The following is a 14980-nucleotide window of genomic DNA, read 5'->3' as shown; positions in this document are numbered from 1 at the left end:
ACTCCAAGTGAGATTTCCACAGGTGTCCTTGATTCCCACAGGTCTTTTGGTGAACCTGAATGAAACCCAGACGATGCAAAAGACTTGAAGAATAGGGAGACCACGAGTAGCAGGAGTCTTCCTTGATGCAGTCTACTTTCCAGTCGAAGTCCAAGTGTCCAGATGATTAAAGAGAGGCATAGTTTCAGTGTTGAGCGTGGTCCCATGACTAATCTGAGGACTCAGCCACAAGGTAGCCCTTAAATACCCTAAGGAAAGGGTTGGGAACACTTAAGGGTCCCTCCCAGAGGAGTGGCTAGACAGAGAGCAGGATACTCCCCTTCATTTGGCAAAGTTTCGGGCCAGATGTGGAACCAAGGTTTCCTGAACAGGCTCAAACCGTAGTATGCAAGGAGGGCATCTGGTGACGCTGTAAAGCACCCCCACCCTAGATCAATACACTAAGTCCTGTCTAGGAGTTGGTTGCACCTGCCTGTGACAGTAAACCTATTGTTCAATCTTCCCCTGTTCAAGCTCATCTTAGCAGCAGTATGGCAGAATTGTGTCTGTGGTTGGGAGCAGCACTAGCTTGCTGGCAGACCCTGAAAGGTTGTTACCGGAGTAGGGGGCCCTTAGGGAGCTCCCAGTACCTGGAACCATACTTCCTGCACCGGAATCGGTGTTGGGGTATGATTCCAACATTTTTTACACCAAACATAACCAGGTTCGGTGCAGCCACCGAATCTCGTAATGACCGAGTTCGACTATATATATCTTAAAATGGCTGACCACACTTGCAAAGCTTGGAGAATCGACTTTGGGGTTTGTAGGGCCCCCCCCTGCTCATGCAAGGGCATCCTCACACTTGTAACCTAGCATCCTGCTCTTAAGACTGAAGGTCCTGCTATGGGGAGATTTATAGGTTTTAAGTGCAGTAATCTCACCTATAAGGAAACATATCTGTTTTGAGAGGTGCAAGCACCAACTCACAGCCCCAGGGTTTCTGGAACTGGTCTTTCTTGAGTTGGTTGGGATCCATCTGAAGATTCTGCAAAGTGTGTGAAAGCAGGAGGAGGCGCCTGCATTGACTTGTTATTTCATGGTCAGTTTGGCTGTTGAGGATGATGCAGATGTTGCGTGCATGGTTGGTTGCTGTGGGGTTATTCCCAAAGTTGAGCACTTCAGTCCTTTCAGAGTTGAGTTTGAGGCAGTTGTCGCTCATCCATTTGGCTACGTTGGTCAAGACACTGCAGAAGTTGGTTTTGGCGTTGAAGGGGTCTTCGGTGAGTGAGAGGATCAGTTGAGTGTTGTTGCATAGGAGAGTATGTTAAGTCCATCAATCTGACATCATCTACAAGGTGGGGCCATGTGGATATTGAACAGGGTGGGGCTGAGATTTTTCAAGTGATGCCCAGCCATTCCCTATGGACATGCCTTTTGACAGGACTTGCCTTTTTTTGGGACAAGGCATATTCTGCTCTGAAGCTCTTAAGAGAGCAGAGCCACAGCACGCTCTCTGGACTACTCTGCCCCACCTCATCAGCTGCATCAACCCCACCTTTCTTTTTCCAGGGTTTGGCAGAGGTGCGCAATATCTGCATCCACCTTAGCCTCAGCAAGGGGCCTGGCAGTTTCGCTTTGCAGCCATGGCAACCCCTGACCCCGCGGTCAAGGACAAGCACACCTCACAGTCCATATGCCCCTATGGCCACACCTGTTAAACCCCTTTAGTTTGTGTTTACTGGAACACAAACACCCATTTGGAGGCAGGATCTAACAATTCATACTGGTTTGACAGGCCGTATCACTAGACAGGTGAAAATTGTCCAAAAAGGATACGCCTTACCCTTCATAGTCACTCCACTGCATCTTCTGCGGTCTCCTGCATGATTGGCAGAGGACCATCTGTCACTTTAACGGCAGGAAATGCAAGCCCTTGTGGCCACATGGAGCTATCAAGGGGTTTTGGTTGCTATTTCAATTACTTTCTGATGTTCAAGACACAGGCATTTGTCCTGTTTTAGATCTGCACTCTCTCAAGGCCTTCCTCCGGAAGGACGAATCCAGAATGCTCCCAATGGCCCAGGTCTTGTCTGTCCCATTGGATGTGGAAGACCTATATTTCCATGTACCTGTCTTCTAGGCCCATAAGCGCTGTCTGCTTTTTGTGGTGGGACAGGAGCATTTTCAGATCACTTTGGTCTCACCAGTGGCCCTCGGGTGTTCACGAGAAAGTGATGGCTGTGGTAGCAGCACATCTTCTGAGGTCAGAGGTCCCAGTCTTCCCCTACTGTTGACAACTTGCTGTTGAAGGTGGGCTTGCTGCAGGCAGCCGTTAACCGCCTCTAGACTACGGCGAACCTCTTTTCATCTTTGATGTTCACTATCAATATGACAATTCCCCTTCATCACAGCCATTATCAACACAATTGGGTTTTGTGCCTTTCTCCAGAAAGGAAAATCCAGGACATTCAGGCTCTGTCCTGGATTTCAGTACGGTTTACTCCAAGGCTGCTGGGACTGATGGCCTTCTGCATCCTGCTTGTTAAGTATGCCAGGTGGCATATGCATTCTGTGCAGTGGGATCTGAAGTTTCACGGTGCCAAAACACCTATGGGACCTCTCCTACCACGTACTGATTTTGGAAGAGACTGCAGAAAATCTGCAGTAATGGTTACTGTACCATGACTGGGTCAGGGGCAGACCACTAATCTACCCCATACCATAGCTGACAGGGTTGACTAGTGGTGGCCACCTGAGAGAGGTGGCGATCGGAGGCTTCTGGTCTCCTGCAAAGTCCCAGCTCCATATCAACCTTCTGGAGTGAAGGGCCATAAGCGAAGGTCCATATGCTTGGCGTAAAAAATCTTTCTCCCATCCATCAAGGGAAGGCTTGTACAGATACTTACGGACAACACAACCGCCATGTGGTATTACAACAAACAGGTTAGGGTGTGGTCATGGACTCTGTGCTAGGAGGACTGGTGCCTTTGAAAGTGGCTGGACCATCAAGGAAATTTCTCGGTGATGAACCACCTGACAGGATATTTAAAAGCCAGGCCATATGAGCTCACCCACCGACTCCTAGCGGATCACGAGTGGCAGTTGCACCCAGAATTGGAACAAGGTGTCTTCCATGAATGGGGAGAACCGTGGATTAATCTATTCACAACCACGAGAACGCACAATGTGAGCCGGTCTGCTCATTGGTCTTTCCAACATTTCGCTTAGGGTGGAACTCTGGACCCTGGTAAGCCTTTCCACCTATACCTTTCCTGCCCCTAGTTCTGAAAAAGATCTGCACCTTCTAAGCCGAAGACATTCTGGTGGCCCATTATTGAGCACGGAGAGTATGGTATCCATAGCTGCTGGACCTGACCATCTGTCTTCTGATCAGGTTGCCCCTTCGGGAACATCTGCTATTCCAGGAATGGGGCACGGTCCTACACATGGGCCTTTGCAATCTACACCTTCGACTTTCCTCTGGAAGTGATTGTCATCATCTTGGCAGCCAGGCATTCTTTACAGATATATTATACACCTGTCACTTGCATAAATTTGTTATCTGACCTTTTGATGTTTGTTTTGTCTCGCCTGCAAGGCTATGCTCTGGGCACAGCTAAAAAGTACCTTTCAGCATGTGTGTGGTTGCCAGTTCTGACTTAGTTATTTAAATCACCTGTTAACCATCTTGTGAAAGGCCTACAATATGTGTTTTCGCCCTCTCCATTTGTCATGCCACAGTGGGACTTTGCCTTGTTCCTCATATTTTTGATGCATTTTCCCTTTGAGTGGCTTCACAGCCTGCCTTTGCAGCTTATCACCCTTAAGACTGTATTCCTGGATGCCATAACATTGGCTCAGCAAGTGAGCTGATGTAGAGAAGTGTGGCTCAATGGTTAGAGCGGCAGACCCTGATGCAGTAGTCTGGCCGGGACCAGGGTTCAATTCCCGCCTCAGTGGGTGTCGGATCCAATTTCCTCAGACCTGATAATTCTCGCCTCAGTGCCTATTCTGATCATGAGCCCCACTCTGCACCTCTGGGCAATAGCTTGCTTAATCTCTACAACGGCCCCAACAATGCTGAGGATGCCTGACTTCACCTTGGGGGTGCCCAGGAGTGGGCTTCTCACAGGGAAATGCCAGGAAGGGTTCCTTGGCGGTATTCGTACAAGCGCCGAGATGCCTAGTCTATGCGCTATATAAGTGCGTAATTATTTATCCGTTAAGTGCTGTATCATCCCACGTAAACCACCTTCCTCCCAAACAAACTGGTTCTGTGTACACAAGCATCCTTCTTGGCGAAAGTTATGATGCCATTCCACATCAGCTAAAATATTCCCTTACTGGCATTGTTTGATTCGCCTCACCCCTCTAAGGAAGGGGAGAGACTCCTTCACTTGGACCCGAACAGAGCACTGAGGTTTTACATAGATCATTCCAGAGAACATCAGGTGTGTGATCAGCTGTTTGTGAGTTCCACTGCTGCAAAAAAAAGGCAAGGTTATGGAGAAAATGAACATCTCTTGTGCTATGCATTAAAATCTGCAATGCTCTGGCCAAAAGCAGCATGCTCATTCCACCAGGGCCAAAGCTGCTACCACTGCTTGGCACACAGGGTTCTTGTCCTGGACCTTTGCCAGGCTACTACGTTGGTGTCACTCCAAACATTCACAAAGTACTTTTGTCTGGACTGCAGGTTGCCGAGAGGGGTATTTAGCAGGATATTTTGGTTTGAGTCCATTCACTGTCACATCTCCAAATAGATACTGCTTTGGTGTCTATTCCAAAGGTTAGAAGTCCCTATTAGAAGAACAAGCTACTTTAACTCAGTAACCACAGATTCCTAGCCTATCTTCCCTGTTCTGTGAATTGGACTCTACCCATTAATAAGACCCCAAGTTTAGGAATCTGCTCACTAGTCAAAGCCAATTCGTTATTGGGGCTCTATGTCTGGGGGTGCGGAAAGCTTTGAAAGCAGCAGGCTTTCTTTCTGCAGTTTTGTGTTCTCCGTGTGCATGCTGCCTCAAAAGTCTCCTCCATGTTCCTAAAACCCTTCATAAAAAATGTTGTCCTTGTTTGTCACCTCCTATTTTGTATTCTTTGAGTTTCCCTCTCCTTACTTTCCATCTTCTGCATGTCTTCTCATTCGGATTACAGCATCCTCTAACGCCTTTGCATGTTTGCATTAATGTCCGTTATTGTATTTCTGCAAAATTGCTCACACCTCATCTCAAAAATCATAACCTTCTCTCCTTTGAAAGTCTCAACCTGCAGTCTATCCGTATGCAATCTCCTGTAGCTCATCTCTTTACCCCCCACAGCCTACGCTACACCTTCCCCCACACTCACACCAGCACAAATAATCACACATAACCCCAACTAATTTAATCTACAACAGAGATACTGGAGTAAGTACATGCACTAGTCTCCTTCAGAGCCCAACATTAATCTCAATTACCATTGGATTAACCACCAAACTTGGGTTCCAAAGCATCGAGCTGCCGTGCATAAAGAAAGCGTTTCAATGCCTCGTTAGCGCTGGTATGGGCTATATAAACGCACTTGCAATTCGTTCTTCAAATTATGTTTATTTTCTGACAAGATTTGTGATGAAGAGCATTTAGACACATTTTGCCGTAATCTTGTAATAAATGTTGAAATTATAATTTATCAGAACTGTTAGTAATCAATATTAGAGCAGTCGACTACAGTCATTTGTTATACTTTTATATTATTTCTACATGACTCTAATAACGCTCTTGTACGTCTGTTACTTCAAAGATCACAACTGTTCACTCAGTCCATTCAGTGACTGTAACAAACTACTTTAATAACGCATCACTCGGTGATTCTTGAATCCTTTATTTTGCCTTTTTTCCAGCCCACAGAACATTCATCAGAGAAAGGACGTCTTCTATTTGCAACCGGAACCCCCTTCCCCGTCTGACAGCGCTGTGTGGTACACTTCTTCCTCACTGGACCGCAACACCTTGGAAAACATGCTTGTCCGAGTTCTTTTAGTAAAGGATATTTATGATGAGAAAGACGGCTATGAACTCGATGAAGACACAGACTGAGCATGGCACAGACTTTCAAAGAGCAGTTGAAGGACAACATTCGTCATTAGGACTGCTGCTAGATAACTTTTTAAACAAAAAGGACAAAAATCATTTCAAGTTTACTCTTGTTTTATGAGTTTTGTAGCAGTGTACCCAGATTGGGTATTACCATGTAAATAATATGTGCGTGTCAGTTGCCATTATTCTATTTAGTGGTTTTAGCATATTAAACACACACCCAACATTCAGATTCAAATTTTATTATTTATTTAATTCGATATGTTTGTATCTTTTTACATTGCAAAATATGAATGAGGATGTGCCATGCGTATTTTTTCCTTGTAACTAGAAACCTCCATATTGCACAACTCCGCAGTTGCAGCTTCCTACTATGGAGGCTATTTGATTTGTTTTTTGAAACAGATGGTTATGTATGAGTAGCACTACTAAAAATAGAACTTGCTGTGTCCGAATTTTTAAATAAAATGTAAACTAATTTTTTTTAACCTTTAGTTAAAGATGCCTTATTGCGTTATGTGTAGAGATTCTTATGTACCAAAAATAGTTGAAGAGAACGGTGTATTACTATATGACTCTGCTGCTGAAAAACTTCTTTTTACCTACTATTAAAGCCTCAAAGTCCTTTTCTCACTTGTGATTTCCTAAGTGGCCCACAACAAATCAAGTAATGCCATCTTACAGCATTTTACAATTCTGGTAGATTCCCACTAGATTCATCCAGCTGCTCCATTTTCAATTACATTTACTTTGATTGCTCGGTAGGTAAGGTTACAGTTAAACCAATAGAACTCCTACATTTTGTCCCCTTACTCCAGACCCATTGAACATCTCTACCCGAGGTAATGAGCTAAGAGCATACTCGTTCTTCAGACTATGATGACATCCTAACCACGGATTAGAAGGCAACGTTTTTTGAATTGCTTACATAAAACACCACAGGGAGCCCGATTTGCTTGCACAGCAGCAGGCAAATATACCTTTGTGCCCCTGGTTCTTCATTTTCGATTTAAACAAGACAGGAATATTGGGGGGAATTTACAATCGCTCATGGATGGCTTTGATGGCTCAAGTCTTTTTGGTTGAATATTTTTTTTTTTTTATAAAGCGGAGTCTCACCTCAACCGCTACAAAGACAGAGTTGTGTCATGCTCCCTGGATATCTTCTTTTTTTTTTACATGTTTTATTGAGTTTTTAAATGGTTTTGACAGCAACGAAATAACTCCACACCATACAGCGTGGTAAACATATGCCAACCAGGCGCAACAATTCCCTCATAACCCCCACCAACATCCTGGAGGTCTCATGAACATGCAAGGAGGTAAGTCCCAAAGTAATGCTAGAGGGCTGTGTCAGTGGGTCAGACCACCATAAGTCTGTACTTCTGTCTGTAGTCTGCATCTAAAAGCATTGTGTTGCGGTCGCACAATGGAGATCCCTCTATAGTCAGCCCGTCACTGCCAGATTTTATCGTATTTTTGAAGGCATCCTTGCCTTTCTTTATTCTGGTACCACTCTGGGCCCGGTTTTCATTCTGCGATCGGATGCGGGGTTGTATAATTCTAGTGGCAATAAATGACTTTTTTTATTACTTTTTATTTTTTTACTGTAAATGTATCACAATGCTGTGCTCACACTGTAAAAGCGCCCATGCTTTAACACACTGAGCTTTCCTTAAAGCAATTAGAAAAATCACTTTTTCTGTATGTGGGATTTAAACCTGTGTCTTGCAGATTGCACGTAGACTGCAAATACTCAAACAAAAAACCTGCAGATTACGCATAGATCTCTGCAGAGGATGCACTAACTCTAAAAGGTATCTTGGCAGTATAAACTTTAGCATGCAATACATATTAATTTTTTTGTTTTTCTTCTCTTCATTAGCTGCCATTTGCTCTCATTTTTACTCTTTTTGCTTCTCATGCCTATTTTACAGCACTCTATCCTTTCCTTCCTCTACCAGATCTGAATTTTACCCGTTTTCTGATTTATTTCCTTTTTTTTTATTGACATTTCACTAGATTTATGTCTATCCACTGGAGATTGTTCCCTTTGTGCTTAATGTTCTGGCTCTGTTCATCTTTTTCCTCTCACATTCTTGTTTGCTGCTGTTTTCCTCCTGTATTGCCTTTTTGTCTATGGTAGAATCTCCTACTAATTTGTTTGCCTGTTGCTTAGGATTTGTTGCAATTCTTGTCAGTCTTATTGCTTGTTTCATATTTGATCGATTTTACTCCCTCTTCTTGTGTTTGGTTCTCCACTACAGCATTGGTTTAAAAAAAATAATGCTTTTTATATGCCTTTCATTGGACAGATTCTATCTTTCAATGGTGCAACATCGGAAAATAGCTTTCTCCTTTTTAGGTTTCATCATGACAGCGTCTTTGTGAAACATGTTTGCACACAGTGGGCTTATGGCCCGCCCATAGCTTACCATTTGTTAGCTTCATCGTTGCACTTATTTTATGTGTCCTCATTTGTCATAAAATGCGGGTGACATGTTTTCTTCTTGTGTTTGGCGGCAACCCTGGAGCAAGGACCAAGTACTTGTGTCCATCCAGCGCTCCCTGTTTTGGAGCTACTTTTTTCTTTGTGTTATGGCACCCCATATGAGTGCTTATGTTTTCGTTCCGATTCCCATATCCCTCTTCAAGTAACTTTTTCCCACCACCCCCTTAGCCATTACTCTACTTTGTACCACTGTACTCCACTCTACTTTGCACCACTGCTCTCTACTCCACTGCACTCCGTTCTACACCAATGCATTACACTCTACACCACTGCACTTCGTATCACTCTACACTACACCACTGACCTCTCTCTATCAGTGGTGTGGAATTTAATAAAATATGTACTTGTCCATGGGACAAGTAGCTTCATAAATTTACTTGTCCTTTAACAAAATCCACTTGTCCCTTTGGTGCCACGTAGTGTGCCGTCAAATAATGGCAGCAATATCATTGTAGAAGACTGATAATAGCCTCTCTGGTTATGTCAGGCTAATACTGTAAATGGATTTGAATATCTGAAAGAGTCACGTTAGTGATAGATTTCTTACCTTAGAATACCGTCTGGGGGCCCTAGCGGGTCGGGGGCTTCGACCCCAACGCCGTCGGGTGCTTCGGCCTCGACGCGCCGGTGCCTTCGGGCCCGGCGCCGCAGGGCCCCACGATCCCGACACCGCTGGTGCCCTCGGGCCCGGCGCCGCAGGGAACAGCGGCGCCGGCGCCTTCGGGCCCGGCGCCGCGGGACGCGGCTGGGCCTTCCTCGGGCAATGGATCGTCACCGGTGGACCTTACGACCCCCCCTGCGTCGGTCCGTCCGGTGTCGCCCCTGGCGCCGTCCTCGGGTGGCGCCGTCCCCGATGCCTCCTTTGTTTCGGTTCCGACGTCGGGGTGGCGCCTCTCGGCGCCGCACCCGACGCCGTTTGGAGATTTTTACTTCTATGAACCGACCTCATTCAAATCCGACCCTGATTCTCAGGAGATGGGTGATGAGGAGGATTGGGAGGGGTCTGAGGACTCTCTGACCAAGGAGTGTCCGTCTCATGAGGACTGGGCAGGAGACCTTGGGGAGGCCAGTGGCCTGGACACCTCTCCAGACACTGGTTTTGTCTCTCCTCCTACCGTGGCTTCGGAGGAGGGGGCTACCTATAGTGTGGTGTTGACGAGGGGTGCCAAGGCCTTGGGCCTTAAGCTCCCCGTCGCGGCCGTGAGGACTAACCTCCTCACAGAGGTCCTTAAACCGCAGTTATGCTCGGCTGAGCCTCTGCTGCCCTTTAATGAGGCCTTGACCGACGTTCTTTTGGGCACTTGGTCCAGGCCCGCTACGGGTTCGCCCGTAGATAGGAACGTGGCCAGACGCCACCGCCCGGCTCCGGGCGAGCCATGTTTCCTGTCCTCCCACTCCACCCCCGAGAGTCTGGTCATCCAGGCCTCCAATTCCCAGACCGCATTCCCGTCGGCTCCGCCCGACAGGGAATCCAAGAGGTATGGGAATTATGGGAAAAAGATATTCTCCTCCCTTAGTTTGGGACTGCGGTCTTCCAACACCGCATGCCTCTTGGGCCGCTACACCCACTCTCTGTGGGAGACGGTGGCGGAGGTGCTGCCAGAGTGCCAGTTGGAGGTACAGGCCAAACTCGGCCAAGCCCTTGTGGAGGGCCGAGATGCAGCCAAATATTCGATTAGGTGTTGGCTGGATACCACCGACTCGCTAGGCAGAGCGATGGCTACGACGGTGGCGGTGAGACTCCACGCCTGGCTGAGATCCGCCAATTTTTCGGCAGAACACTCTGATGGACATGCCGTTCGATGGCCCTCGCCTCTTTGGCGACAAAGCGGACCACGCGTTTGAGCGCTTTAAGCACTGCAGGGCTACAGCCAAGTCCTTGGGCCTCTCGGCCCCGCGCCAGCAAACGGGTTCCTTTCGATCCTTTCGTAGCCAAGGAAGGGGTGTCCCCACACGTGCCGCCAGCCACGCGCCGCAGACTAACATCCAGCGCGGTGGCGGCCGCCGTGGAAACCGCCGCGGAGGCGGTCGGGGAAACAGGCGAGGTCAGTCCACCTTCGCCCGCAGCATCCGCCTCTAAACCCTCCTAGTCCGTGCTTTTCGGCCCACTGTCACTTCAGACAGGTGGGTGCTGCAGATCGTCCGGAGGGGCTACTCCCTCCCCTTCGAGACGACCCCTCAAGCCATGCCACTGCAACACCACTGCGTATCGGGGATCACTTGCGGCTCCTGCAGGAAGAAGTTTCGTCCCTCTTGGCCAAGGGGGCCATTGAGGGCGTTCCTGGGCCAGAAGTAGGACGTGGTTGTTACTCCCACTACTTTCTGGTACCCAAGAAGGGCAAAGGGGGCCTACGCCCTATCTTGGATCTGAGGAACGTCAACGGCTTCCTCCGGAAGAAGTTCAAAATGCTGACTCTGGCTCAGGTCTTGGCTGCCCTAGACCCAGGAGACTGGATGGTAGCGTTGGACTTGCAGGACACGTATTTCCACATCCCCGTCCTGCCGGCCCACCGGCGTTACCTGCGGTTCACAGTAGGCCACGAGCACTTTCAGTTTACTGTGCTCCCCTTCGGCCTCACCAGCGCCCCACGGGTGTTCACGAAGGTGATGGCGGTGGTCGCAGCTCATCTGCGCAGGTTGGGGGTCTCAGTCTTCCCCTACCTCGACGACTGGTTGTTGAAGGTGGGCTCGCCCCAGACAGTAGTCAGCCACCTCCAGACTACGGCGGATCTCCTGCACCAGCTGGGATTTTCCATCAATGTGCCAAAGTCGCAACTGTGTCCCTCTCAGAAGCTCCTTTTCATCGGAGCAGTTCTCGACTCGGCGCAGTTTCGGGTTTACCCGCCCGGACAGCGGGTTCGGATTATACAGGCTCTGATTCCACTCTTCCGGCCTTTATCCCGGGTTTCGGTCAGGTTGACGCTGCGGCTTCTGGGGCTGATAGCCTCCTGCATCCTTCTGGTGCATCACGCGCGGTGGCAGATGCGGGCTCTGCAGTGGGACCTGACGTTTCAGCTGAGCCATTTTTGGTACCGGAGAGAATTAAAGCAAAATTAGGTCACTGATCATTTAACTGAACCATCAGTCGCTGATTGCATGCAAATATCAGTCTAGATTAGAACATGTTGCATACCCCAACCTCAGCCTTTATGCATGTTTTAAATCTACTGCCATCTGGTATTTTAGTGTTCCATATAACACGTATAGCCTTATTTCCCAGTGGGCCTTTGCTTGATTTTAGGCTACCATAGAAAAGGAAGAACTGCAGAATTAATTAAACTTTCTAATGTACCTCACTGTAGCTCCATCCCAAGGTCTTCTCACATGCTTCCAATGAGAAGAGCTAGGTACCTGCCCAATAAAAGCTATCTTGCATTTCAATTTAGAGCAAAATATTAATTTTCTACATCAGAGGGAATGTCAAGATGAAAGCCAAAATTAAATGAATTTAGCATTGTATGCTCCAATGGCTCAGATGGTAAGGCCCTGGTTGAAATTTCAAATTCACATATTTTCTGCTGCTTGATATATTTTTACATTAAACCTGTATTAGTCTTCAGAGGCCTATTCAGAGTGTTTCTTTTCTTCCACAGAACCTGGTGCATCATGTGTCCTGGAAAATATCTTAACATATATAGCAAGGGAACAGGTGCCGGACTCGAGTCCACATAACAACCCCGGGTGCCATGGTAAGGGAAAGATTTCCCCAGGTGGACCGGGTTAAAACACAGCCCAGTGCTGGACCCGGTAATCCGAACGGCAAAATGCGGTGCAAACTGCGGTCCGAGCGCTCGGACCACATTATTTTGAATTATTTTGAAGACGCTTGCATTTTGCACTTCGGATTAGAAATGGATTAATACTTAACACCACCCGCAAAGATTTACCTACCTTGAGAAAGCCCTGACCAGTTGGCCCCCACATCGGGGCTGACTAAATCCTCAGGTCAGTGAGGCAGTAGAGGCAGAGGCGCAACTAGAGACAAATTTCGGGGGCGGGGGGGCTAAGAAAAATTTCGGATGGGGCTAATTCTTCCAGCAGTATGCAGAGTGGAGATGCAGGGGCTCTCTAAAAAGGGGTGAAAAACAACAAAGCCTCATTAACAAGCAAATGTTCTTTTAAAGACCTGTGAAGTACTCAAGTGTGGCTGTGTTTGTGCCCGGGACGCTGTCTCAGCGGGGCTGACACACACGACAGGGGGGAGGTGCTGAAGCCCTTTGAGACCAATGGGCGTTGCACGCCTGGAGAGAGCCCAGAGATGGCTACATATTACACATTAGTGTTATGTAGTTTTATATTGCATCTTTGTGTTGGGTAGTTAGCTTGAAAACCCTGTTTAAAATGTTTAGGTTTTATATACTTGCATGAATAAATTGTTGATATAACAGTGGGCAATGGTGAGGGACCTCGGATTTATGTGATACAACGGCTGCAGGGTTTACGACATAATTAAAGATTTACCACAGTTGCCATATCATTTTACTACCTATTCTTTAGAATTAACAAAGAATGTTGCTTCTAGCTAATGATGATGTAGCTTTGCGGCTAGAGCGGTGGATCTTGGACCTGGGGAACCAGGTTCAAGTCTCAGCAACGATGGTCATCATCCTGTGATTCTGGGCAAATCACTTAATCTCCCAGTGCCTAACAAAAATGAATGTGTACATCTGTAATAAAACTGGTGCTCATGTAAAGCGCTCTGATACTCGATGTCTCGGGTCTAGTTTATGCTATATAAAACTCTAAAAATTAAAATATATATATATATAATGTGTCACCTAAATTGCAATTTTTTAGACACAAATTAGATAACCTTGCTGCATAATGTGGTCCTCCAAGCCACATACTCTCAATATTCTTCACAATGTAAAGCTCCGCAGAGTGGTTTGGGGGATATCATTTTGATGATGAAATCTATATTCAATGGCAATCCCTGTGCAATATGGGTTTGTATACTACTGCATTCTGTGTAATAAAAGCACATAAATATGTAGTATATTAGTACTAAGGAACATTAAAGCTGTGAATTCTTTGTGAACTCCATCTATCCCCAGACATTTATAATCCTAATTGGAACCAAGGAGAGAGCCACCCTCCGCACTACTTCCCCAAACAGTCAGAGTGCAAAAGACAGAGACAGTATCTAAGGCCAAAATGTGACGCAGATCATGCCTCTAGGTAAGCAAGGGCTTGTAATTAAGAGTTGCTGCTACCAACAAGCAAAGGTGAGACACGTCATGCACTCACTCTCTTCTGCCTTGAAGTTGCAGGGGCTGTTTTTAATTTGAGACTGTATTAATATAACTGCATCTACAATGGCCCTCCAGCTTCACGGCTCAATCGGTTGCAGATGGCCCAGAATGTCTCACCTAGCTCAGCGTTGGGTAGAAGCGATCATGGTACAGTAGCAGCTCTAAATCCCTTCACTGGTTACCAGTTATAAGATGGAATCCTATTCAAACTTGACTGCTGGATGTATACATGTATACACTGCTGTAGGATGAATATATGTACTTGGTCCTCCTCTATCTATCCAGCAGAATCTCACTCTACTGTAACATAAAAAATCTAAGAACTCAGGATGAATTGTTTCTGAAAGTCCCACAAGTCAACTTTAAAATTAAGGCTCCAGAGCTTTTTCTGCCCCAGGCCCATCTATCTGATTGATTGATTGAGACCTTATATAAAGCGCTCACCGTTACTTCAGTAAGAAGTGTTGCGATGCTCTGAGGAGAGTGACAGTGCCAATCAACTCGGTCAGTAAGATCTGGACTCACTCAGAGAATTGCTGAGATATCTGTCTAACTTGACTTGCTTTAAGAAGGCACTAAAAACACATATTTTGGTGTTACGGACCCACATAAGACCCGCACAAAGAGTCCCCTTTGTAGAAGTGCATGTGTGAGGAGTGGCCTGATAGGTAGGCAGGATTCAAGCAGCGAGAGATACCACATTCAATCACAATATGGAATGACCTGAGAAAGGAGAACATCATATCATGAAATCCTTGTTTAGTTCATTTTAAAGCTCTTCTGTTTTGTGCATTTATTTAGTACGGCATTGGAGTGCTGTAGATAGTCGTAGCAATAGGGAGAAGAAGCAGGGCAATGTATGAGCCCTGCTAACTTGTCAATTTCTCCTACAGGGAGAGATCTCTTTCAATGCCAATGTCCTTATATTATGTTCAGGTGACATACGAGGCTCCTTCTGCTGCCACAGGGCCTTGTGAATACATCACACATACCAGTCAGCGAGCCAGGCCGAACCCATCAGGGCGCACTAGAAAACCTTTAACCGATCAATACGTTGCTTCTCTCAGCCAATGCTTTCTTAAATATTTTATTATACAAATAAGAATGGCCGAGATGTGACTTAATATGCAGTGTGTGCTATAGAAGAGAATTCCCTC

The 14980-nt window shown here is 46.6% G+C and overlaps 1 protein-coding gene across 2 annotated transcripts in view; it reads left to right on the top strand.

Annotated features, from left to right (window-relative positions):
* ZMYM2 (zinc finger MYM-type containing 2) overlaps positions 1-6547 on the top strand; it is a 381579-nt gene extending 375032 nt beyond the window's left edge. For both annotated transcript variants that reach the window (XM_086935215.1, XM_086935214.1), the window contains exon 9: positions 5864-6547. In XM_086935215.1, the coding sequence (XP_086791341.1) occupies positions 5864-6059 (196 nt within the window). In that variant the 3' untranslated portion in view covers positions 6060-6547. The remainder of the gene's footprint in view (positions 1-5863) is intronic.
* Positions 6548-14980: the final 8433 nt, after the last annotated feature.

The sequence above is a fragment of the Lissotriton vulgaris genome, chromosome 8 (genome assembly GCF_964263255.1).
Source record: "Lissotriton vulgaris chromosome 8, aLisVul1.2, whole genome shotgun sequence".
NCBI classification, from domain to species: domain Eukaryota; kingdom Metazoa; phylum Chordata; class Amphibia; order Caudata; family Salamandridae; genus Lissotriton; species Lissotriton vulgaris.
This window is presented reverse-complemented; position numbering and strand designations above follow the sequence as displayed.